General features: G+C 35.6%; 1 protein-coding gene and 1 pseudogene across 2 annotated transcripts in view; one reads left to right on the plus strand and one right to left on the minus strand.

Moving 5' to 3' along the window:
• The window catches only part of LOC137405851 (DNA repair protein RAD50.L-like), a 108471-nt gene that overhangs the window by 6468 nt on the left and 75928 nt on the right, over nucleotides 1-26075 (minus strand). For both annotated transcript variants that reach the window (XM_068092278.1, XM_068092277.1), the window contains 9 exons: nucleotides 24098-24190; nucleotides 23436-23583; nucleotides 23240-23297; nucleotides 21060-21261; nucleotides 20059-20228; nucleotides 14740-14887; nucleotides 13050-13223; nucleotides 8969-9094; nucleotides 5726-5864 (listed from right to left, as the gene is read on the minus strand). In XM_068092278.1, the coding sequence (XP_067948379.1) occupies nucleotides 5726-5864; nucleotides 8969-9094; nucleotides 13050-13223; nucleotides 14740-14887; nucleotides 20059-20228; nucleotides 21060-21261; nucleotides 23240-23297; nucleotides 23436-23583; nucleotides 24098-24190 (1258 nt within the window). The remainder of the gene's footprint in view (nucleotides 1-5725; nucleotides 5865-8968; nucleotides 9095-13049; nucleotides 13224-14739; nucleotides 14888-20058; nucleotides 20229-21059; nucleotides 21262-23239; nucleotides 23298-23435; nucleotides 23584-24097; nucleotides 24191-26075) is intronic.
• LOC137406125 (fap1 adhesin-like) lies at nucleotides 64-1709 on the plus strand (annotated as a pseudogene).

The raw sequence follows: 26075 nt of genomic DNA on the forward strand, positions 1-26075 counted from the left end.
ATATATCTGAAACAGTAAGTGACGACTCAACCATCTCTACATAGTCTATATCTGAAACAGTGAATGACGGCTCAAACATCTCTACATAGTCGATATCTGAAACAGTAAGTGACGACTCAAACATCTCTATATAGTATATATCTGAAACAGTAAGTGACGACTCAACCATCTCTACATAGTCTATATCTGAAACAGCGAGTGACGACTCAAACATCTCTACATAGTCTATATTTGAAACAGTGAATGACGACTCAAACATTTCTATATAGTCTATATCTGAAACAGTAAGTGACGACTCAAACATCTCTATATAGTCTATATCTGAAACAGTGAATGACGACTCAAACATCTCTATATAGTCTATATCTGAAACAGTAAATGACAACTCAAACATCTCTACATAGTCTATATCTGAAACAGTAAGTGCTGACTCAAACATCTCTATATAGTCTATATCTGAAACAGTGAATGACGACTCAAACATCTCTATATAGTCTATATCTGAAACAGTAAGTGACGACTCAAACATCTCTATATAGTCTATATCTGAAACAGTGAATGACAACTCAAACATCTCTATATAGTCTATATCTGAAACAGTGAATGACGATTCAAACATCTCTATATAGTCTGTATCTGAAACAGTGAATGACGGCTCAAACATCTCTACATCGTCTATATCTGAAACAGTGAATGACGACTCAAACATCTCTATATAGTCTATATCTAAAACAGTGAATGACGACTCAAACATCTCTATATAGTCTATATCTGAAACAGTAAGTGACGGCTCAAACATCTCTATATAGTCTATATCTGAAACAGTAAGTGACGACTCAAACAACTCTATATAGTATATATCTGAAACAGTAAGTGACGACTCAAACATCTCTATATAGTCTATATCTGAAACAGTAAGTGACGACTCAAACATCTCTATATAGTATATATCTGAAACAGTAAGTGACGACTCAAACATCTCTATATAGTCTATATCTGAAACAGTAAGTGACGACTCAAACATCTCTATATAGTCTATATCTGAAACAGTAAGTGACGGCTCAAACATCTTTATATAGTCTATATCTGAAATAGTAAGTGACGACTCAAACATCTCTATATAGTCTATATCTGAAACAGTAAGTGCTGACTCAAACATCTCTATATAGTCTATATCTGAAACAGTGAATGACGGCTCAAACATCTCTACATAGTCTATATCTGAAACAGTAAGTGACGACTCAAACATCTCTATATAGTCTATATCTGAAACACTGAATGACGACTCAAACATCTCTATATAGTCTATATCTGAAACGGTGAATGACGGCTCAAACATCTCTACATAGTCTATATCTGAAACAGTAAGTGACGACTCAAACATCTCTATATAGTCTATATCTGAAACAGTGAATGACGACTCAAACATCTCTATATAGTCTATATCTGAAACAGTGAATGACGACTCAAACATCTCTATATAGTCTATATCTGAAACAGCAAGTGACGACTCAAACATCTCTTTATAGTCTATAACTGAAACAGTGAATGACGACTCAAACAACTCTATATAGTCTATATCTGAAACAGTAAATGACGACTCAAACATCTCTATATAGTATATATCTGAAACAGTAAGTGACGACTCAAACATCTCTATATAGTCTATATCTGAAACAGTGAATGACGACTCAAACAACTCTATATAGTCTATATCTGAAACAGTAAGTGACGACTCAAACATCTCTATATAGTCTATATCTGAAACGGTGAATGACGACTCAAACATCTCTATATAGTCTATATCTGAAACAGTGAATGACGACTCAAACATCTCTATATAGTCTATATCTGAAACACTGAATGACAACTCAAACATCTCTATATAGTCTATATCTGAAACAGTGAATGACGGCTCAAACATCTCTATATAGTCTATATCTGAAACAGTAAGTGACGACTCAAACATCTCTATATAGTCTATATCTGAAATAGTAAGTGACGACTCAAACATCTCTATATAGTCTATATCTGAAACAGTAAGTGCTGACTCAAACATCTCTATATAGTCTATATCTGAAACAGTGAATGACGGCTCAAACATCTCTACATAGTCTATATCTGAAACAGTAAGTGACGACTCAAACATCTCTATATAGTCTATATCTGAAACACTGAATGACGACTCAAACATCTCTATATAGTCTATATCTGAAACAGTGAATGACGATTCAAACATCTCTATATAGTCTGTATCTGAAACAGTGAATGACAACTCAAACATCTCTATATAGTCTATATCTGAAACAGTGAATGACGACTCAAACATCTCTATATAGTCTATATCTGAAACAGTGAATGACGGCTCAAACATCTCTATATAGTCTATATCTGAAACAGTGAATGACGACTCAAACATCTCTTTATAGTCTATAACTGAAACAGTGAATGACGACTCAAACATCTCTATATAGTCTATATCTGAAACAGTAAATGACAACTCAAACATCTCTATATAGTCTATATCTGAAACAGCAAGTGACGACTCAAACATCTCTTTATAGTCTATAACTGAAACAGTGAATGACGACTCAAACATCTCTATATAGTCTATATCTGAAACAGTGAATGACGACTCAAACAACTCTATATAGTCTATATCTGAAACAGTAAATGACAACTCAAACATCTCTATATAGTCTATATCTGAAACAGCAAGTGACGACTCAAACATCTCTTTATAGTCTATAACTGAAACAGTGAATGACGACTCAAACATCTCTATATAGTCTATATCTGAAACAGTGAATGACGACTCAAACAACTCTATATAGTCTATATCTGAAACAGTAAGTGCTGACTCAAACATCTCTATATAGTCTATATCTGAAATAGTAAGTGCTGACTCAAACATCTCTATATAGTCTATATCTGAAACAGTGAATGACGACTCAAACATCTCTATATAGTCTATATCTGAAACAGTGAATGACGACTCAAACATCTCTTTATAGTCTATAACTGAAACAGTGAATGACGACTCAAACATCTCTATATAGTCTATATCTGAAACAGTGAATGACGACTCAAACAACTCTATATAGTCTATATCTGAAACAGTAAGTGCTGACTCAAACATCTCTATATAGTCTATATCTGAAACAGTGAATGACGACTCAAACATCTCTATATAGTCTATATCTGAAACAGTAAATGACAACTCAAACAACTCTATATAGTCTATATCTGAAACAGTAAGTGCTGACTCAAACATCTCTATATAGTCTATATCTGAAACAGTAAGTGACGACTCAAACATCTCTATATAGTCTATATCTGAAACAGTAAGTGCTGACTCAAACATCTCTATATAGTCTATATCTGAAACAGTGAATGACGACTCAAACAACTCTATATAGTCTATATCTGAAACAGTAAATGACAACTCAAACATCTCTATATAGTCTATATCTGAAACAGCAAGTGACGACTCAAACATCTCTTTATAGTCTATAACTGAAACAGTGAATGACGACTCAAACAACTCTATATAGTCTATATCTGAAACAGTAAGTGCTGACTCAAACATCTCTATATAGTCTATATCTGAAACAGTGAATGACGACTCAAACAACTCTATATAGTCTATATCTGAAACAGTAAATGACAACTCAAACATCTCTATATAGTCTATATCTGAAACAGCAAGTGACGACTCAAACATCTCTTTATAGTCTATAACTGAAACAGTGAATGACGACTCAAACATCTCTATATAGTCTATATCTGAAACAGTGAATGACGACTCAAACATCTCTATATAGTCTATATCTGAAACAGTGAATGACGACTCAAACATCTCTATATAGTCTATATCTGAAACAGCGAATGACGGCTCAAACATCTCTACATAGTCTATATCTGAAACAGCAAGTGACGACTCAAACATCTCTACATAGTCTATATCTGAAACAGCGAATGACGGCTCAAACATCTCTACATAGTCTATATCTGAAACAGTGAATGACGGCTCAAACATCTCTACATAGTCTATATCTGAAACAGTAAGCGACGACTCAAACATCTCTATATAGTATATATCTGAAACAGTAAGTGACGACTCAAACATCTCTATATAGTCTATATCTGAAACAGTGAATGACGACTCAAACATCTCTATATAGTCTATATCTGAAACAGTAAGTGACGACTCAAACATCTCTATATAGTCTATATCTGAAACAGTGAATGATGACTCAAACATCTCTACATCTGAAACTGTAAGTGACAACTCAGTATGTGTATCTAGTTCTTTAGAGTGGACGTTACAGTTAGGCTTATTACAGACAGTTGATGCTGAGCTTTACATTCCTCCAATATAGACAGCTTTATCCTTGACTTTTGTTATGGCTTGACAACGGACAAGTTAATACAGATCCAACACTAGTTTCTATAGTATGCTGGTAGTCGTGTGGCGCAGTTGGTCGCGTACCTGGCTGGTAAGCTGAATAGCCTAGTTTGATTCCGGTCCGACATGTTTTTTCAGCGTGCCTTCGGCCACACAGACGGACACGGCTCCTATTATAGTAAAGATCGGCTACAACCGCCACAGTGGAGCGCAAGCAGTGAAAGCATTTTTTTCTTGTAAGTGGACATGGAAGTGAAATGTAACTTGGACATTTCAAAAAATAAGATATTTACAGGAAACTAACATTGGGTATAAGATCAAATATTCCATGAAAAAAACTAGTATTATGGTCATTTGAAGGATCCGAACCAGCCATTGAGTGCAAAGCAATATTAGTATCAACAAATAACAGTTCTATGGTGAATATGGAGTTGGACGTACATTAGAAAACAAGGTGCTGTCTACAATGTATCAATTTTAACAGAAAACTAGTTAACTCCAGTAACTAGTTGCAAAACCAAGGGAACTCTAATATAGAGACAAAGAGCATTAAATCTTTCGTTACCATGAACCTCGTAGTACAGCTCGGCAAAGCGTTTGTATATGACCAAAAGTGGCATGGTGTGACTTTAGTACGCTTTGTACAAACTGTTTCTGATTAGTGAGTATTTAATTAATTAGCCTATCATATCGGTACGTAGACAAAAGGAAACAATTATCCGCATGCATTGAACCAATAGAACATATGTTTAAAAACCATCCTGAGCAAAGTTTCGCTTTGCAAAAACTTATTTTATACCGCAATTCATTCTTAGCAATGACCAGTCGTGTCAGATACATTACAGATACGAAGGTTTCACTAATTTGAGAACTATTGACTTTGGGCGATTTTCACTGTACAATAGCATTACTGAGATTATTTTATTTTTAGCAGTAATAATAATGTTATAAGCTGTAATAATATTGATTAATTGTCTGACTCGGAGATACCTACGGTCATAAAATTGCTGAAAAAGTGTCTGAGCTGATTCTGCAACGCGCTTGTGACTCTATGTCATCAGCTGATGTAAAATTTTATGTTGATTAATTTGGCCTCAAAATATTTTTTTTATAGAACATGTGGCTCAAAAGTTATGACAATTTATACACGACTTGTCAACTATTAAGTTTTACCGAATATTTAATCATGTCCTGGTAAAGAAATGAATTTGGCAGTGAAAGAGTTGAATACTAAACATCCCTCTACAGAGTCATATACATTCCCAGACCCTCAGGACGGCTGATGGACTGAGCAGAAATATAGCGAGGAAACCTTACCATGTCCTCGATAGGTCTCTTTCCAAAGTTTGTGTATAATTCTGTTGAGATCATCCATCTTCTTTTGGTGGTACTCGAGGATTGCTCTGTCGAGGGCCTTGTGATATTTGTCAAGGTCAGTTACCACAAGCTTATTCACCTGTATAAAACAAAAATGTTAGCCTCAAATTTCTTGAAACATAATTTTGTAAGGAAAAGAGTAAACGAGCTTTCAGAAATTAAACATAAAAACAATAGACAATGTTATAAGTTGATTAAACTTTATCTACAAGTATACGTATCTAGTATGACCTAGAGTAAGTTACCCCACATATTTCTGTCACTCTACAACCAAACCTATAAATCTCTGAACATGTACTTCCAATGGGGGTCCTGAAGGGAACTCACAATAAAAACTTCCTTTACGGGTTATTACACTGTTAATTTAGTTGTTACAAATACTCAAGTTTCAGAAACAGTTTTTTACAGAATTTTTACAATACATTTGCTAGTATCTTTCCATACAGCATCAACATACTACATCCACCATTGCATGTTTCAGTTTATGATCTTTCTGTTTATTTAACCTTCAATTCACTAACCTGACTACTCAATACTTTTAGATTACCAACTTTTAAAATACTTTTGTTCTACTCACTTAATAAATCCTGATTTTTGCCTTACCAATTTTTTTGGCGTTTAACGAAAAACTTCATTGCGTTGATGATTACTAATGCAAATTAAAAATGTATAAATTGTCCATACATACATAGTGTTATATGTAGTCATATAGACATAGTGTTATATGTAGTCATACATACATAGTGTTATATGTAGTCATACATACATAGTGTTATATGTAGTCATACATACACAGTGTTATACGTAGTCATACATACATAGTGTTATATGTAGTCATACATACATAGTGTTATATGTAGTCATATATACATAGTGTTACATGTAGTCATACATACATAGTGTTATACGTAGTCATATATACATAGTGTTACACATAGTCATACATACATAGTGTTATATGTAAAATTTTCCATACATACATAGTGTTATATGTAGTCATACATACATAGTGTTATATGTAGTCATATATATATATAGTGTTATATGTATGTAGTCATATATACATAGGGTTATACATAGTCATATATACATAGTGTTACATGTAGTCATATATACACAGTGTTATATGTACTGTAAGTCCTTATGTTCAAGTCGCGCGGCTTGTCGTTGAGCGCGACTTCTGGTTCAAGGTAATAAGCTGCGGCTAAAGCCAAGTTTTTAAAACTTATGTGAGGCTTAGGGGGGCTTCTCGATAAATGCGGTCTCTGCTCAGTTCCGCGCAATAACCATAGAACCGCAGTCATGATACACTTTTATGTACGGGATTTTGGCAACCTACTCGTTTATTTTCAGGGTCATGTTAATGGAATACTTTAGACTAACAAGAATTTAACGCTAATGTTTAACTCACCACAGTTGTAGGTCATTAAAACCGTTTCATTCCTGACCGGCATCTTTCCATAAACGTGAAGCCCTCTAACAGCGCAATAAAAATTTAGCTGAGACATTGCAAGAAATTGTTGATGCAAGGGTTTAGGAATTTTAATTCGAACTTGGAAGTAAAAGAAAATTCTTTTCACAAGTACTGATGTAGCCTGTTTTCTTATTCAAGAGTACGGGGGTATAACGAAACCCTTCTCAACACTCTCGCTCCTGAAGGGGTCAAGGACGACAAAATCTCGGTCATTAGCCACGGTCTGTGGGCATACGCGGCTTGTTGGAGGATTATTTTTTCTTTAGTGTGCCATCTGGTTTTGAGCACAGGCCGCGCGGCTTGAGCATGAGGACTTATGGTAGTCATACATACATAGTGTTATACCTAGTTACTTTAAGTATACATGTATATCAATGTATTTGGGCTCTGAAACTAATTAAATAAAATACAATGTACTCTTATATATGTAAGAATATTAACCCTAACAGGTAAGTTTTGACATATGAGCCAAACATAGGAATGGATGAATTTTGTCAGTCGAGGTTTGACTGTCCACAGATTCAATGAAAGACTAGTAATGCTTAGTCTGAATTAAATGTATTAACTTAGATATTTGACCTCCAAGTTACAAAAAGCTGTGAGAATGCGAGAGAGAGATAGAGTAAATATACATGGTAGGGTCTATTGACCCTTCAGCCAGGGTGCATTACACAAATGGCAATGCTTGAAAACTTCCGCAAAAGTAATCAGCAATCGTTGGCCTGATACAATTGTTGCAAAAGGAAAATTGGTCATGGAAAAAAGTTTGCTCCACAATAGGAATCTATACAGAATTCAATGAAAAAAATGTTTTTGCAAGTGATACAACTAAAAAAGAGTGACATGAAAAGTTATATTTTCTGAGTTCTGCCAGGAATTTCAGTCAGTTTAAAACAGCTCTGGGGTAGTTACTCCAGTGACTACTCAGGGGTAGTTACTCCAGTGACTACTCAGGGGTAGTTACTCCAGTGACTACTCTGAGGAAGTTACTCCAGTGACTACTCAAGGGTAGTTACTCCAGTGACAACTCAGGGGTAGTTACTCCAGTGACTACTCAGGGGTAGTTACTATTGATACCCATATACGTATAAACTGAATTAAAAGACTATATCCGTAGACATATATACTAACTTGAAGGGCTACATACATACACATGAATACAAACTTGAAGGGCTATAACCATAGACATATACACTAACTTGTAAGGCTATATCCATAAACATATACACTAAATTGAAGGGCTACATTCATAGACACACATAGTAGCTTGAATGGCCACATCCATAGAGATGCACACAAAATTGAAAGATTATATTCATAGATATATAAACTAACTTGAATGGCTATATCCAAAGACATATACACGGTCTTGAAGGGCTATAACCATAGACATATATGCTAACTTGAAGGGCTATAACCATAGACATATACACTAACTCGTAAGGCTATATCCATAGACATATACACTAAATTGAAGGGCTATAACCATAGACATATACACTAACTTGAAGGGTTATAACCATAGACATATACACTAACTTGAAGGGTTATAACCATAGACCTATAGACTAACTTGAAAGGCTATATTCATAGACATATACACTAAATTGAAGGGCTACAACCATAGACATAGACACTAACTTGAAGGGTTATAACCATAGACCTATAGACTAACTTGAAAGGCTATATCCATAGACATATACACTAACTTGAAGAGCTACACTATGTTTCATGTAAACTTGAGCGGCGTCCTTCAGTCCTTCATTCTTTAATTCTTTACTATGAGTGTTGAACTGCTCCTGCCAGTTCCTCATACGTTCTGCACTTGTCGCTTGCTACAATGAGTAATATCAGTGATAACACATTCTCTCATTGTTTCTATATATTTAAATTACCTGAATGCCTGGCATTGCACTGGTAATAAAATAATTACCCAGTGAACTTGAGTAACTTAAGCTAGTAACCTGGACCAGTCCAAATATTTACTATAGTAAGAGTGTGTCTGTCGTCTAATTCAGCTTGTGCTTATAAGTTTGCTTACAATCGTTACATGTCATGATCTCTCATGTAATCATGATCTTCAAGCATGCTAGTGATATCTAATAGACTTTTCGCAAGCGCTTTATATTACAGCCATTACAGAAGTTGTCTAACCTTTGCTACTATTTTAATAATTTTCAGTTTAGCATTTGTTTTCTTACAGGTGAAATATTGTTGAGTATACACAGCATAGTAATAAGTATATAGCTATTACTTATGTGTTTTTTCCTGTATATTGACCTGTATATTGACACTTCAATTAAACGAAACCACCGCTACCATTGTTGTCCATTTTACCATGGGTCGACTCTATAGATATGATGGGCTGCCAAATTTAACAGTGTTCAATCACTCACCACTGACTATTTGGGCAGATACAACAAGGAAATGGCTCTACACTACTCACGATAAATATTTCAAGACTTATGAAATTAATCATTGTGCAGTTCACCCCCAGTTTATGATGTTCCCGTTACACAATTTCTTTTGCCTTGAGACATGGAATACAATGTTTTTTGTCCCCACCATGTGAAATTTTATTCGCCAAAATTTTTCTCAAGATTCAAACTTGGCAGTCGGTGTGCTGAATACATAGAAATAACAAAGATGCCAATAAAATATTTGCCTAAATCCTTCTCACAATATCTGAAACAGATACGAGCTTACAATACGAGATACGATAAAACTTAGCTCTATGTATGTGTTTAGTAAGCTAAATTCATTTAAGTTAAACTCAATGTTTATGTTATACATCTGCCTCGAAGATAAGAACACCCCGTGATACGTACTGCACATAGTACATTGAAATGTTACATTTTATTGCAGATCATAACCACTAAATACACTAAAGTAGCTTCAATTAACTATAGTTACTAAGGTTAACATATAATTTTGTTACCAATTTCTAACATGTACAGTACATATATAAAGTTTTGATGATTTTTACCCGGGGGTATTTGTATTAGATAATTACTACGGGTTACTATACACCTCTACACAACATTTTCACCTTAAGATGCTAACACTGGGCTAATTAATATCGTATGGTGAGGGTCCACTGTATAACAAAATTTCAGATAAGTGTCCAGTACACACACCTGTAGTTTTTAGAGCTAAATTGATAGTTTGTGTTTCCTAATAGGTAAGCATAGAAACACACCAGTCTAGACCTAGTTTAACAGCCCGATTCTATTTATTTGATCTACTGCAGTTTAGTCTTCAGCTAGACATTCCCTAAATGTGAAAAGTAGAGCAATAGCGGAGAGCATATGGCAATAATGGAGCTCTCTGCTAGTCTACAACGAATGATGACGTGTATGTAATGTTGATAAAATTACAAGTGATCTTTGACAGTGGCAGCGTAGTTGATCTGACTACTACTATGATAGAATGCTGCTGTTTGCTAAAACGTTGGAAAACAACTTATAACCTTTAGTCACAAAATACGTCAGTTGAATTGCTAACAAAGTGTGCTATTAAAGGGTCACTCACATCAAGATTTTAAAAGATTCCATTAGAAGGTATAAATATATGCTTTATTGTTTGATGTTTTGTTTATTGTTTGAGGTGATCTGACTGCCAAGATGATTTAAGATTAAAATTGACAGAACTTGATCGCAGCTAAAATGCTCAGAAGCACCATTTCTATTTTGGATGCGATCAAATTTTGCCGACTTGAATTCTGAAACATCCTGGCAGTGAGATCACCGAAAACAATAAACAAAACATCAAACAATAAAAAAATATCGGAACCATCCGATAAAATATTTCCAAACTTTGAAGTGAGTGACTCTGCTTTAATAGTACCTAGTACAGTGTACCCTTAGAATATGATTTTAATCCGTTCCAAGGTTCCAATGTATGGGGAAAAAATCGTACGGTGGGGTATAGAAGCCGTAATAATTATATAATGCAAACATTTCTAGGTAAAAATCAACAAAAATTTATGTAAGTACTATACATATTAAAAATTTGTAACAAAATAGTATATTAACATTAGTAACTATAGTTACCTACAGTAACTTTAGTATATTTAGTGTAATTATTGGTTATGATATGCATTAAAATGTAACATTACAATGTTCTAGGTGCTATGTGCGGTACGTACCAAATAGAGTTCTAACCTTCAAGACAGATGTACTTATAACATAAACTTTGAAGTCACTTTAAATAAGTTTAGTCTACTAAACACACACGCACGCACACACTTAGAGCGTGCGTGTGCGTGTGTGTTTTAGTATGTATTTTTAATTATTTTACTAAACTTCACCTTTTTATCACTAAAATTTTATCACTTATCAGCTTCCGGCTTCATTTTTACAATAACTCCTAGCTTGTTTCATTAAGACCTTTTTCAACCTAATTCACCAAAAAAGCCTGAGCGATGCTGCTCTCGCAAATGCTCAGTTTAATAAGGAATGAAGTAGATTTTCATTAGCGGGTTAAGAGAAGTTGTCTGACCATTGACCTCCTGTTTGAAGGGATCGGAACACCAACTTTGCTACTGATTTTAAAAGGAAACTATTACCGTGTTTCACACAAGAAATGCTAAACTGAGAAAAATCAGTCGTCGTGTCTCCTTCATGCGTTGTTAAAATGTTTTTGTCGAACAAAATTTCGACGTCTTTGATATTTCAATGTACTTAACAAGCACAGATACTGCCAAATTTGAACTCGGGCAAATATTTTGTTGAATTCGTAGAGTGAAATAAGATTCATATGATGACATGGAAAAATCATCATGTTTAACTTCATAAGGTGAACAAATCATATATCAGGATATTCGTATCCTGAGGGTGCACTGTAATTATAATTTTACAAACTTTACTCGTGTAACGGAAAAACCCCAGTTAACCGAGCATACAATATACCGTAGAAGGAAGAAAATGAGTTCATTGAAAGCAATTTTTATTCTGGTGGACTCAGTAACTAGTTAACTTATAGACATACACATGCTCATTCTTCAATAAACCAAGTTTTGTTTGAATTATTAGTGCTTAAATGCTATAGCGCTAAACCAAATTTTCTTATTCCATATATCTTACTTGTAGAATGTTTTCTACACGTCTGCCATAATTCCAAGTATAAATTACAAAGTTTAACATTTCTAAAAACAGTAAGAGTACCTTTTGTACGATTAAGGATGGTTGTCATATGAAAACCTCTAATCATGTGTCCTTTTTTTATTGCTGCTACATTAGGAATTGTCTTATTTTAAAAATATATGAGCTTGAATTTGATAAATTTTTACTGTAATGAGAGCCGTGTCCGTTCGTGCGAAGCCACGGTTGGAGGTTGGAAAAATATTGCATTAAATAGGGTTCAAACTCATGGCAGTTAGCTTACCAACCAAACACTCTACCAACATCACCAATCAACAACCCATGGGGCACCCTAGAATAATTTTGCAGATAGTTACTTTCTGTACTTCACCAGCACACCTGGCAATCACTTGCGCACACTAGAGTGCCAGGTCACTAGTTGCAATAATAGCTGACTAAAGGTGATCCATGTCAGGATTCCTTTTTGAAACTGAGCAGACAATTTCCGATTTATACCAAATTGTACATAAGCTGTACACGTATGCACTTTAATTGTTTCCGAAAGTCAAATCTTCAAGAATTTACAAAACCTCGCCTTTTTAAGACACGTCTTTGTGGAAAGGTAAGAGTTATTATATAACAGCCAAACCAAAATAACATTCTACAAAAATACTTTTATGAACAGCACTGAGATTAACAACGGACAAACCTCTTTCTTCAGCTCATCCAGCCTCTCAGACAGAACCTTCTGTTGAGACGAGAGTTTGCTTGGATCAAGACCTCCAAGTTTCACATTGATTTCTTCAACTTCCTTGGCACACAGCTCAGCCTCTTCGAGCTTGTCTCTATAACGCAGGTTGTCTTTCAGCTCTCTCTCGCGCATCTGTAGTATCATAAGAAAATCATTTCCGGTGAACTATGACTTGGTGTCTTTATAGACCAGATAAAACATGATAAACAGATGAAATATTAAACCAGCCTGAATCCACCGAAACAGATGATCGTAACCAAATGGTCAAAAAACTAACATGAGTGAGAATGATATGCCGTTGAGCGCAGAGCTGAGATAAAAACAATCCTTAACTACCATTGAAACAACCTCCAACTGAATATCTAACCTGACATAGACGAAGGTGGTTTATGAATTTTACTTCAACAGAGTATGAGACTTAGTAGAACTTTGAGTTGCATTTTAAGCAAACAATGAGTGACCACAGGCTCATGTTTTTTACATGGTTAAAGATGTAACATTTACAACTTGCGAATTATTTTTCACTATGTTCCTATATCTTGTTTTATTCAAAACTAAATTTTGATTGGTTTCTCTACACATGCTATGTATTTTACTTACTATCTACAAAATAAAGCATACAAGTAAATAAATTAATAAAGATGGCTACTTTCATATTTTCGGTGTAGGGAAAAATGAGGGACTTTGAATTATAAAAAAAAGTTTTTAGATTTTAAATATTTGCAATATAATCCCATTTGTGTCGATAGCAAGCAGTACATAATTGATTAAAATTACTGCACCCTGTCTAGCTAAAGAGCATAAAAATGGCAATTACATTAATAATATAATTTAATTGATCAAGTAACAGCTACTGTGTCTGTAACAGAGATCTATAACACGACGTGGTGCTAATATATTACCATTCGGCTAAAGTATTTCACTCAATAGTTACCTGCCTAACAGTAGTAATATATACCTATAAATTTTTTCTCGTCTTATGCTCCTGCTCTTGGGCAAACATGCTGAGTGCCCAATAATAGTTTATTAAGACAGTTAATAGAGTTGTCTATTCATGGCCATTTTCCCAAATTGCACAGGACTCATTATACGCTTCTTCCAAACCTCTTTGGAGGAGAAACGCAATGGCATTGCCATGTTTTCTTTGAAAATATATTCCCTCAAAACACATTAAAATTAGCAAAACAACAATATTTTCAAAGATTCAACTATATTATGAAACCACTCACAAAGAACTACACTATGTATTATTAGATCTCAAGCTATGTGATGCGGCGAAACACAGTGATGCGACATGACGAGATAGCTAGCAAAAATTTAGAAGTTCCTCAGTAGAGCAGGTAACTGTGTTTTTATACCTCTTGAGATTCTAAAATTCTCAGAAAACTCCTAGCTGATAGTGAATATATAACCCGACGAAAGTATACAAAAATCTGACAAAAGTGTAGGCAACTCCTCGTACATCAAGCATGGCATGTGAAAGCTTTGTTGTACCATAATGCTACAAATTATATTCTGTGAATTATTCATTTATGCTTAAAGGAACTAAGCTGACATGATATAACTTAAACTATTGATGTCTATAATACTGAACAACATGAAGTTGTTTTTTCCCCAGTAATATTGCACAAAACTGATTGTTTCTTGCCTTTTGTTCGGCGATCAATTTATTCAGGTTGTTAATTTCTTTTGCCTGTTCTTCTTTTATCTCCTGACACTCTTTCGTTTTCTCTCGCAGTTTCTGTAAATCTCTATCTGTCTTAGCAAGCTCCTGCGCCTTCTCTTCCGCGGTATATCTGTAAGCATTTATGATAGTATAACTTCCTCCAATATATATCTACTAAGTATGCTGACCACCTCGACACCGTTTGACGCAAACTGTTAGAGTAATCTCTTAAATGGAGCAGCAAAAATGTGCCCAACGGAGCCTTCTACGGCTCAAATGTTACAATAATATTTTGTCTCTATGGTTACAGGCATAGACATTAGAACATTGTTTTTATTTTTAAATTGTTTACAAGGTGGCAATAGTGTGAAACAGAGTGTGTCTCAAGCATAGACCTATTAACTATACTATAATGTATAGTTAATATATTATAGTATATAATGTATAGTTAATAGGTCTATGGTCACAAGGCTGGTACGAACTGTATCACAATATATTAACTGTTACCACAATACATCGGTGATCATCCGTGATAACAATGTTTATACTATCGCAAACTCCTCTGCATTTAATCTCCGGCATACCATTCCCATTATACAAAGCGATCACTGAAATGATGAAATACTATTCTTGCAGCGATGCGTTACAGCCAATCACCATCGCTGAAGTGGTGCACATAGCTCAGACTGTCGTGGATGCATGTCGAAATATCGAGTGAGTTGGACAGCCGCGATGTTTCAGACATATCTGCACTTCCTCGGCGTGCCATCGACGGTGCACATAGTTAACAAATAATTGCCGAGAAAACAACTCCAACATATTGCGACACAGTGTGTACCAGCCTTAAAGATTTCCTTGTGTGCTGTATAATTAAAAAGAATAGTAGCAGCGAAAATTCATTTAAGAATACTCTATTCATAGTAACAACCAATCAATAATTTGTACCACCTTGAAAATAACCAACTTTAAACCATTTGATTAAAGATGTAGTTGCGTCAAAAAAGTCAATTTAATGAAATTAGGACCCATAAAAGGCTAAAACATCAGCTACAATTTGATGCCATTTTTGTCTTTGTAGACCAACCCTGTCCAGAGATATATGCGATTGAATGAGGCCCTCTTTTAAAAAGCTCATGTTCCAGCGGGTGCCTATTTCGTGACGTCACAAGCAAGGTATCTGAAACGAAACCACGAGCAATAAATATGAGGTCGATTCGTTAGCCAATCATGCGTGCGAAATTTTTATATAGGCCGTAATAAATGTTATCACTCGTAAAACGCTTTGTCTGTGATCTCGAAGATTCTCCTAATTAGAGAATTCATTCTCATTACTCGTTACTGATTCAACGCGTTTCAACAATTACTAAGTTATACATAGTTTTAAAATGGCTTCAAGTTCGAGCGACCGCTACTCAGAGTTATCTGAGCAACTTTTAGTAAAAGATTAGAGTAGACAGCCTATGGCCAAAGCTGACAGGCGTCAGCAGCGTTTTGCTGCAGAAGAAGACAGAATAGAGGTAAATTAACTTAGAGTCTTCTATACTTGAGTAAATGTAATATTTTTTATAGTCATAAATACATATACTAATTAATAAAATGATAATTCTTTGCTATCTCCAATCATCGTTTCATAGCTTATCTGCCGTTTTACCTAGCTATAATATTTTTTTCGAATTTTCTTTGGTAAATTAGAGTCATGATTACAAATTATTTTCACTCGTAGGAAGTGGGTAAAATCGATTGATCATTGCAAATCTTTAATTTCCAGAACCAAAGCTTCGAATCGTTGGCTTGGCGTACTTGTGCCTTTATTAAATGTTTATTCGTTTTTAAAATTACACTCGCAATCTATTTAACTCCCAATTTGGAAGCTGTCAATAGATACGCTTTAGAATGACATATCTATGAATGACATATTTATTGCATCTACTTTGTTTACATTTACTTGTTTTACTGATTACAGAATGTTTATGTCGAACCACCAGCCGAAGAAGCTTTGTCAGTGTGGAAACTGCCATAAAGGAGAAAGCGAGACTTGAATGCGTGCTGGATAAGCCATGATGTTTTGTTTGAGTTTGTTGCAGTAGATGAATTTGTCTTATTGTATCAGCTAATACTATGTGAGTGGCCACGACTTGATGAATATTTTTAATAAAAGCTTTATGCCGAGATGAAAATATTTTTGCTTGTAAAAATTATATAATAAAATAATATTGTTGAAGATAATGCAAAACATGATTTGCAGAATATTGTAGTGAATCGGATATGGTATATGGGTGTCCGCAGAACTGGAGAATGTGAGTTCAAATCCAGTTTGCAGCAGACTTCTCATCCTTAAAACTCTATCCCTGTCTATATTCTTTTCAAAGAGGTGGCTTGCTTATTTCACTTATTTAGTATTCAGTAAGAATACTACTAGTAAGAAACTAGTACGTAGGCAATAGGTAATAGGCGACATAATGTGGGCGGGGCTTATGGGAGGCTGTATATCGTTTGTATGGGTAACTGCAGAACTGTGCTGATACAAAGACCGCGTTCTACATAAGTGACTTGACAGAATTACCGTAGACCGGTAGAATTGGTAGTCGGTACACAAATGTTTACACAACATTTGGAGAAAGTGAGTAGAACAAATTTTCAATTTTCGTTATTTGAGGCCTTTGAAACATTCATAATAATGCATCTGTAGCAGGATTTAAAATTTTATTCTAGCCAACATGAGCAAATACAAAATAAGATATATGCCAATAGAGCCGCGTAAGACTAGACTTTTATCGCAAATACCCGATGTGAATACGAGAGATAGAGACAGGTTGCCAAACGCATGACATCATTTTGGGCAAGTCTGGGCACGTTTTGGTGGCCTGAGCGTTTTTACGGCGATCAGATTTTTTCGGTTTTAATCTTCAAATATCTTGGCAATGCGATCGCGTAACACAACAAACAACATATCAACTGATAGAGAAAAAAAAAATGCTTTCTTTTAAGATCAACTTAAATTTGACGCAACTACATCTTTAAACTTGAAACCATAAATATAGCCGTCAAATTTCTTGCTCTCAATAATCTTTGTGCTAAGATTGGATACAAGCAGCAACCTTTAAGACATCTACATTCATTTAGATACTAATGATTCACGCAGACATTTAATTAGCTTGTATGAGATTTTTTTGGAAGAATGAGTTTATTTGGAACTACATAGAATCCGCATGAGCCAACAATGAGGATGCCAAAGTCAGCAGTGTGTGTAATGGCTGCTAGGTGACTCAGCTATCATGTGTGTAACTCTCGGGCAGATGTAAAAATGACATGGCTTTACATCAACAGATGTGAGCAGCATTTAGATTAGTAAAAATAGCAGTCATTAAACTCAAAAAGGAAATTTATAGCATATTCTCAAGAGTGATTCTAAATTTTGCTCTGCCCTAATTAACCACAAACCGGCACAATATTCACCTACTCATGCATAAGTTAATAAATGATTCATTTAAATTATTGGAACTGAAATGTGCACAGTATAATAGATATAGTAACAAACTATTTTATAAAAACCCTACTTCTTTGAACAAAATTGTATTTCACACCATTTTACTCTCTCTAATAGTTGAAGGAAATATATTGAAAAAGCGAAATGAGACACACTTCCCTTTCGGCTGATGATAAGATTGGTTATAATGTGTGTTGTTGGCATTGCTACTATTTATAAAAATCATATGGAAGACCTTTTAACACATGCAAAATATTAGGTTAATAAAAACATACTTTATAGTAATCGTTGTATACAAGTGATAAAAATGTAATTGAAAAACTCTATTCAAACAGTAATACTAATGACATGTAAGCAGTAAGCATCACATGCAATGCTCATCTCTATTTATTAACTCAAGTTTTAGCATTTTTGAATATGTCATGAGAAAACAACTCTTAATAACTTTTCTCTGGGTTTACTGCTTTTCAACCGATGTGACATAGGCCCATACCATTTCTGTTCATAGTTTAACTATCAATATGAACGCTACATCAGCACTCATGGGCATCTACGTGATGTGTGAATATTAGGGAGTTTTCAGACATATATGATCAGACTGATCATATATAACAGCAGTAGCATATATATGCTACTGCTGTTGCACTAATAGATAGTAATAACATTCTGTTGTTCATCAATATATTGCTAAGAGTATTTTTAAGGCTAACCCTGACATGCCTTCACCACAGTAAACTATTGCTACAAACTGATTTACGTGTTACCTAAACTGATGTGATCTACAGAACATGAAGGAGAGTCTACGCCAAGATAATACTGTAAGATAGTAGGTATACATGTAGTACCAGAGAAGCTTGCCATCGAACCATCTTTCGCTTACAACAAACCCAAACCCAAAGCTTTTCACAAGGATTAGTCTTTGCTTACGTCTCCATTCCCCTCAAAACACTCTTTACTCGAATAAAACTCGCTCTATTATTCTGACCACATTTAAATCAAAGTGCTACGAAATTGTTTCCAAAATATTATTCATTCAAAAACCTGCTACAGGTTCCGAAAACAAACTTTTCATGAAATGAAGGCTCGTGGCAGAGTTGGAAAGCTCTGACTTGTGCATTTTGAGCACCTTGCTACGTGACATACACCTATTTATAACGATGATTCCTAGGAATAAAGCCTGGTTCCCATATCGATTGCGATACTCCGGCGGTAACTTGCGCAGCAAAACGTTTGCGATGCTAGGCTTGGCGGCATATGTTCACATATAAGCTGCACCGCTAAACGTAATCGCGTAATCAAATAAAATGTTCGATATCCATGCCGTTTCTATAATGGTGACCTTCACCCGTACAGCGCATTTCGAGAAAGTTTTGTCTGCGGCCTTTTGCAAAATTTGAACAGCGCTAAACTATTGCAATGCCGCCGGCAACTACCGGCGGTACCCGGCGCGTAAGTTCCCATTTCACCGCTAATAGCCTGCGGTGCTGTCGCCGGTGCTTTGCGAAGTATATGGGAACCGGGCTTAAGACTGAAGACTTATTGGTGTAAACGAGCCTTGAGGCTCACTACTTATCTAGGGTCATTAACATAAGGCTAGCTATCACCAAAATCACCCGTTAATCGTTGTTACTATGATGGTAAGTTTTAGAGCCACCTGTTCATTCCTGTCACCATTGCAGATTTGTGGCAGATCTAAAGGACCAGGTGCTAATTGTTGTCACTATGATAATACAAGATACTTAGCGACTCATTAAATCACCTGTTATGTGCTGTCACTCTAAAAATAAAAAGCTCTCAACCACTCTCATAGTCACCTGTCGATAGCAGACTGAACTTTGCTCAATTCATCAATCCTGTGTCTGAGCTGCTGCATCTGTTTATTTAAAGCATCAAGCTTAGAATCCTTCCCACTGAGCAGTTCCCTCTTGTCCGTCAGGATTGTCTGAATCTGGTAATCCATCGGACAAAGGTCATCCTGCAGAGTCTGAAACCGCAGGAGTTAATTTTAGTTAAATACTACATCAAATAACTTTGAAGAAAAATACCATGGATGTTGGTGAAAAAAGAGCTGACAAGGATAGAAATAATTAGTGAAAACTGAAAATAGCATATTTCTCTAGATATAGAAGTACACGCGTAGAATTATGGTTCAAGGCTAAAAATATGATGACATATGAATAAAGAAGGTTCAAGGTCAAAGATATGATGACATATGAATGGAGAAGGTTCAAGGCCAAAGATATGATGATATATGAATAGAGAAGGTTCAAGGTCAAAGATATGATGACATATGAATAGAGAAGGCTTAAAGATGAACTTACACTAAATTTTAGCACATTTCATCAGAAAGTATTGGTATTTGTCTACCCTTGGCGATTGTTTTTGATGTTTGATCTGACAGTCAGGATGCTTCAAGATCAAAATTGACAAAACTTGACAGCGATTAAAACGCTCAGAAGAAAAATATGTGCGATATGACATCACTAGTTGATATCGTTGCTATGTGATTATTGCATTCCAGTATCAGCGTTACGAGTCTTTACCCTGTTGGTGTCTTGGCAGCTATAATCGTACTTTCGCTTGATTTGAGCGTTGTAATCATGATCAAATTTTGTTGACTTTCATCTTGAAACATCCTGGCAGTCAGATCACCTCAAACGTCAAAAACAATCGCAAATGACAAAAACGGACCGATACATTTTAATAAAATCTACTAAAACTTTGTGCAAGTTCATCTTGAGGTGAAACTGGAAATGGCCCAAGGTATCAGATATACACTGATCACTCATCAGCACAGCAGCCCCTGATGACTCACCTCAACCTCACGCTGAAGTTTTGAGTTCTCATCCAGAAGGGCTGCTTTCTGCTGTTCTAATGTACATTTTTGTTGCACACTCTCCTGTATTTTTAACTTGTTGGCACCAAGGTCATTCACTTTTGATCTCAATCTCATAAGGTTCTCATTGTAGGAGCTGAGCTTCTTCGTCATTCGGTCTACTTTCATGCTTGTCGTGTCACTGCAACCATGTAGTGACACGCATTGGCATGGCAATGAAACCATCAGCTTTCCCGTGTCAGATAATGAAACCACCTGCTTTCCCATGTCAGATAATGAAACAACCAGCTTACACATGTTACATCATGAAACCACCAGCTTACACATGTTACATCATGAAACCACCAGCTTACACATGTCAGATCAGGAAACCACCAGCTTACACATGTCAGATCAGGAAACCACCGGCTTACACTTGACGGATCTTGAAAACATCAGCTTACCCAAGCCAGGTTATGAGACTAACAGCTTAAATATGTAAGACCCAGAAACCACCAGCTTACACATGCCAGATCGTGAAGCCACCAGCCTGAGCATACCAGATCCTCAACTACCTGACATATGATGCCAAATAAACGCCTTTACACATTCAACCTCTCAGACACATGATATTATATGGTTTTGCCCAGTTTTCAAACATCGAAAAAATAATTAGAGCAACTCCTTCGGTGATGCCTTCGCCCCTAACTGCGTGCCACTTTGATGGAGAAAATACATAATTGATCCTTTTACAAGCAGTCATAAAATGATGACGACACTTGAAGTTCGTAGATCAAATTAATCTTTGTATAACACGGTACAGCGGCAAAAAATGTCTTAATGAAATCACGAACATACTTGAATTGAATGTTTCTCCGTCGGAGTTGGCTCAAGTAATTCTACGTGAACAACGACTCGTGTCTATTAGAACACCGTAAAATCTTGACGCAATGCTATACCCATTAGAAATTTGTAAACCATTCCAACGGCGTAAAAGAAGAGGTTTCTACAACAAAGACAAATAGTGCAAAGGAAGATAATTTTAAGTAAAAATATTGTTAGACCTATGATTTTCCAAAAGACTGCTGAACGTATAACTTTTCATTGGCATTGCTAGTCATCAATAATATTATGTTTTAGTCACATGCCAAAAGAAAACATTAATAGAAAGAAATAAGAAACTTTATTAAAGCGCTGAATGTGAGAGACTGATAAGCAGTGCAAGATTCGGTCCGAATGAAAGGAGACAAGTTAAAAACAAGATGTAGTACTTATATTAACATAGGATTGGATAGCCTTAGATAGAGTTTACCACAGAAGCCTCTTACTCGAATATGCCTAAAACTTTATAGTAAACAAAATGTATGCATGTGCACAGAGAGAGAGGGAAAAAGAGAGAGGGAAAGAAAGAGAGGGAAAGAGAGAAAGAAAGAGAGGGAAAGAGAGAGAGGAAGAGAGGGAAAGAGAGAGAGGAAGAGAGGGAAAGAGAGAGAGAGAGAGAGGGAAAGAGAGAGAGAGGGAAAGAGAGAGAGGGAAAGAGAGAGAGAGAGAAGGAAAGAGAGTGAGAGACATGGGGAGAAGTTAAACATGTTTCAGACAGCAAGATGTCTACAAGAAGTCGGAAGTGCTTGAAGAGAAGTGGGGCCAGATAGGCTATAAATCATATTTAGGAGACACGCCATATACCATGACAGAAGACCTGAAGACACGCTACATACCATGACTGAGGAACTGGAGACACGCTACATACCATGACTGAGAAGATGGAGACACGCTACATACCATGACTGAGGAGCTGGATACACGCTACATACCATGACCGAAGAGCTGGAGACACGCTACATACCATGACTGAGGAACTGGAGACACGCTACATACCAGGACTGAGGAGCTGGAGACACGCTACATACCATGACTGAGGAGCTGGAGACACGCTACATACCATGAATGAGAAGCTGGAGACACGCTACATACCATGACTGAGGAGCTACTTTCTACTGACACCAAGCTAGTCACAGAGCGATAAAGGTAAAGAGCAAGGGCAAAAGTAAGAAAAGAGAGATCAGGGGATAATAGACAAAGGATGACAAAAAACAAAATGAATAATAAAAAAGAAAGAGAGATCTGAGAAAAGAGTTTGGGCAAAAGGATGATACCAAAAGATGAATATATAAACCCACTGTTTCATCTGTTCCTCCTCCTGATCATTAGTGATGTCTTCAACGCTACGTGTGCATGCTAAAAACAATAATGACAGATGTAAATACGTATATTGGTCATATATGTACATCTTATATGTATCTTATCCGTGTACATATTATAATCTATGTATGATTAGAGTATGCAAACAAAAAGGAATGGTTCAAGCAGACATACTTAGTTCACCCATAGACTTCTCCTGATTGGTTATCCTTTTCTCTAATTGATCAATGTCAACTTGTAACGAATCAATTTTATACACATCTGGCAGAATAGCTTTAAGAGATTCCTCATCATCTTGTTTCATAGCGACTTCTCCTTCAAGCTGCGCAGAAAAAAACAACAAAAAACAGTGATATCCTCATCATTATGAAAGCATAACATATTTCCTTCCAACCAATTATTCAGCAGCTAAGGTAATAAAAAGGTTAACACCAAGAGATTCATTCCACATCCCACATTTTCATACCGACTCGCATCCCATGATGTGAAATTGACTCACATCCCATGTTCTCATATCACATCACATGATGTGAAATTGACTCACATCCCATGTTCTCACGTCAACCCACATCACATGATGTAAAATGTTCTCACGCCGACCTGCATCACATGGATGTAAAATTGACTCTCATCCCAAGTTATTATATTGACCCGCATCACATTATGTGAAACGGACTCACTTACCATGTTCACAAACTGGCCCCATTACATGATGTGAATTGTCATGCATTGATCCGAGATGATGGCTGATCAATAAACATCTATGGAGACAACCCTCACTCTATCATAAGATCTGACAACGTACACATCTAATCAGATACAGAAAGCTCACTCACCTTAGCAACTGCGGATTTCTTCTCATCGATCTGTCTCTTGATATCCAATATGTCTGCTCGATATGACGGAGCTTCCTTTTGCAATTGTTGCAGCTGCAATTTAATGACAAGCATTTGTGCTATTAAAAGAACAGTGACAAAGGCCAAGTTAACACATTTCATGCAAATCCTTTCAATCATGAGTGATTTCCTCAAGAAGCAATCTGAATCAATTGGCCAATTGCAAATCGGAAGTGTTATTATTATAGTTATATAGCTATCTATGTATTTGGAAGACAAAAACAATGCAATCAGCAAACATATTATTACCGCGGAACTTTGTGTTGTCCAACGGCTTTGTTCAAGATAGCTTAAGTTTTATAACAAATCCAATTTTTTTTTATAAATACAATTATGGTTATTAACTAGAAATTCCACTGTCATACAGCCCACGACCAAAGTGATAATGGAAAAAGAAACGGTACTGCCGGTTGAGAAATGCAATATTAACAGTGAAATGGCACTGCAGTGCAATAGGAGAACTGCTATGGTAGCTGCAATGGTAGCTGTAATGTACTGGGTGTTATTATGTACAACAAACAGCAATAATGAAAGAAAAAGATTGTTTATATCTCTTCCCTGCAATAGGAGAAATGCAATATTAGAAATATAATGGCAAGCTGTTGTGTAATATACACATGCTGGGGGCCTGTATATCATTGGTCATAGCAACCAATATCAAGAAGTTGTGATATTTATCTATATTTCTGTATTTATATCTAAAAAGATATGCTGAATTTAAAAATCAAAACATATTTTAGCTGGCTATCATAGAAATAGATAGATGTATATCTATAAGAAAATGTAGGCCTATTACTTAATTTTGCAGATATTAAAAACGGCTTGGCAGTACAGTGATATTGGGCACAGCCATAGTATCATCAACAAAATCTTTAGAAAAATAATAAGAGCAACATATTGCACACCATCGGTCACTATATACTTCGATCTTGTAAATTCGAATGATTATTCTTATAGCTAAATCTCATAATAATCTTATAAAATTGAATAATTATTCTTACAATTAAATAGCTATAATCTTATAAGAATCGTTAGAAAAATATCATCGTCATTTCCTTTACTTTCACTGTTTTGGACATCAGTTGGAATACCAAAGTACTCATTAAAAGTGTCCAAAATGTCAGAGTCCGGTAGAATCGGCAAAAAAGAAACGATTACTTTTCAGTACTTCTACGTTTATTACAGAACCTTCGGCGATTGAACAATGCTATAGACTGGTGAAATGTGCATGTTTTTCTCGTGAAATGCGCACGGCTTAATAGTTCTACTATCTGTCGCACGGCTTTATTGGTGCTTTGTTTGCTGGTCTTAATTTTGATAACAAAAGGCTTGTCAGGTTTTAATGGCGATTTTAGGCCAAACTAATCTGTCTAGTTATGTATTATCCGATCAGATGGGTAAGTTTTACGCTATTGTCTCAACTTTTCAAAGACTTGGTAACATATTTAAATAAGTTTATATGTGTTTTGTATCATTATTATACTTAAACGACTCTACCCAAAAATGGTTAAATTTTTTGATGGGATTTCGGTACAAGGTTTTGGTTACGGCCGTTGGCGGATAATTTTTCGGGAGTTGTGTGTGCATATGCATTTATCATAAAGCTCCCAAACAATCGCTTCGCTTTTATATTTTATAAGAAGTATTCTGTGAGAAGCAGTCAGAACCATTTTAATGTAGGACACAAAGAGGGCATTAAAATGAAGCTAAACATAAAAAAGGGTTTTCAACTGAGACCCAAATTAGTGAAGTTATATTGAATAAAAGTTTGTAAAACTCACATGTGACACATTCAAAGATTCGTGATATACGAAGATGCTATATCTTTGGGAAGCGATTTTCCAAACATACCATTTGCAAGGGTACAGTAATAATGAACAGTGACTGCTAGTAGATCAAAAAGGTTTATACAAACAGC

This window comes from Watersipora subatra, chromosome 10 (assembly GCF_963576615.1).
Source record: "Watersipora subatra chromosome 10, tzWatSuba1.1, whole genome shotgun sequence".
NCBI lineage: Eukaryota > Metazoa > Bryozoa > Gymnolaemata > Cheilostomatida > Watersiporidae > Watersipora > Watersipora subatra.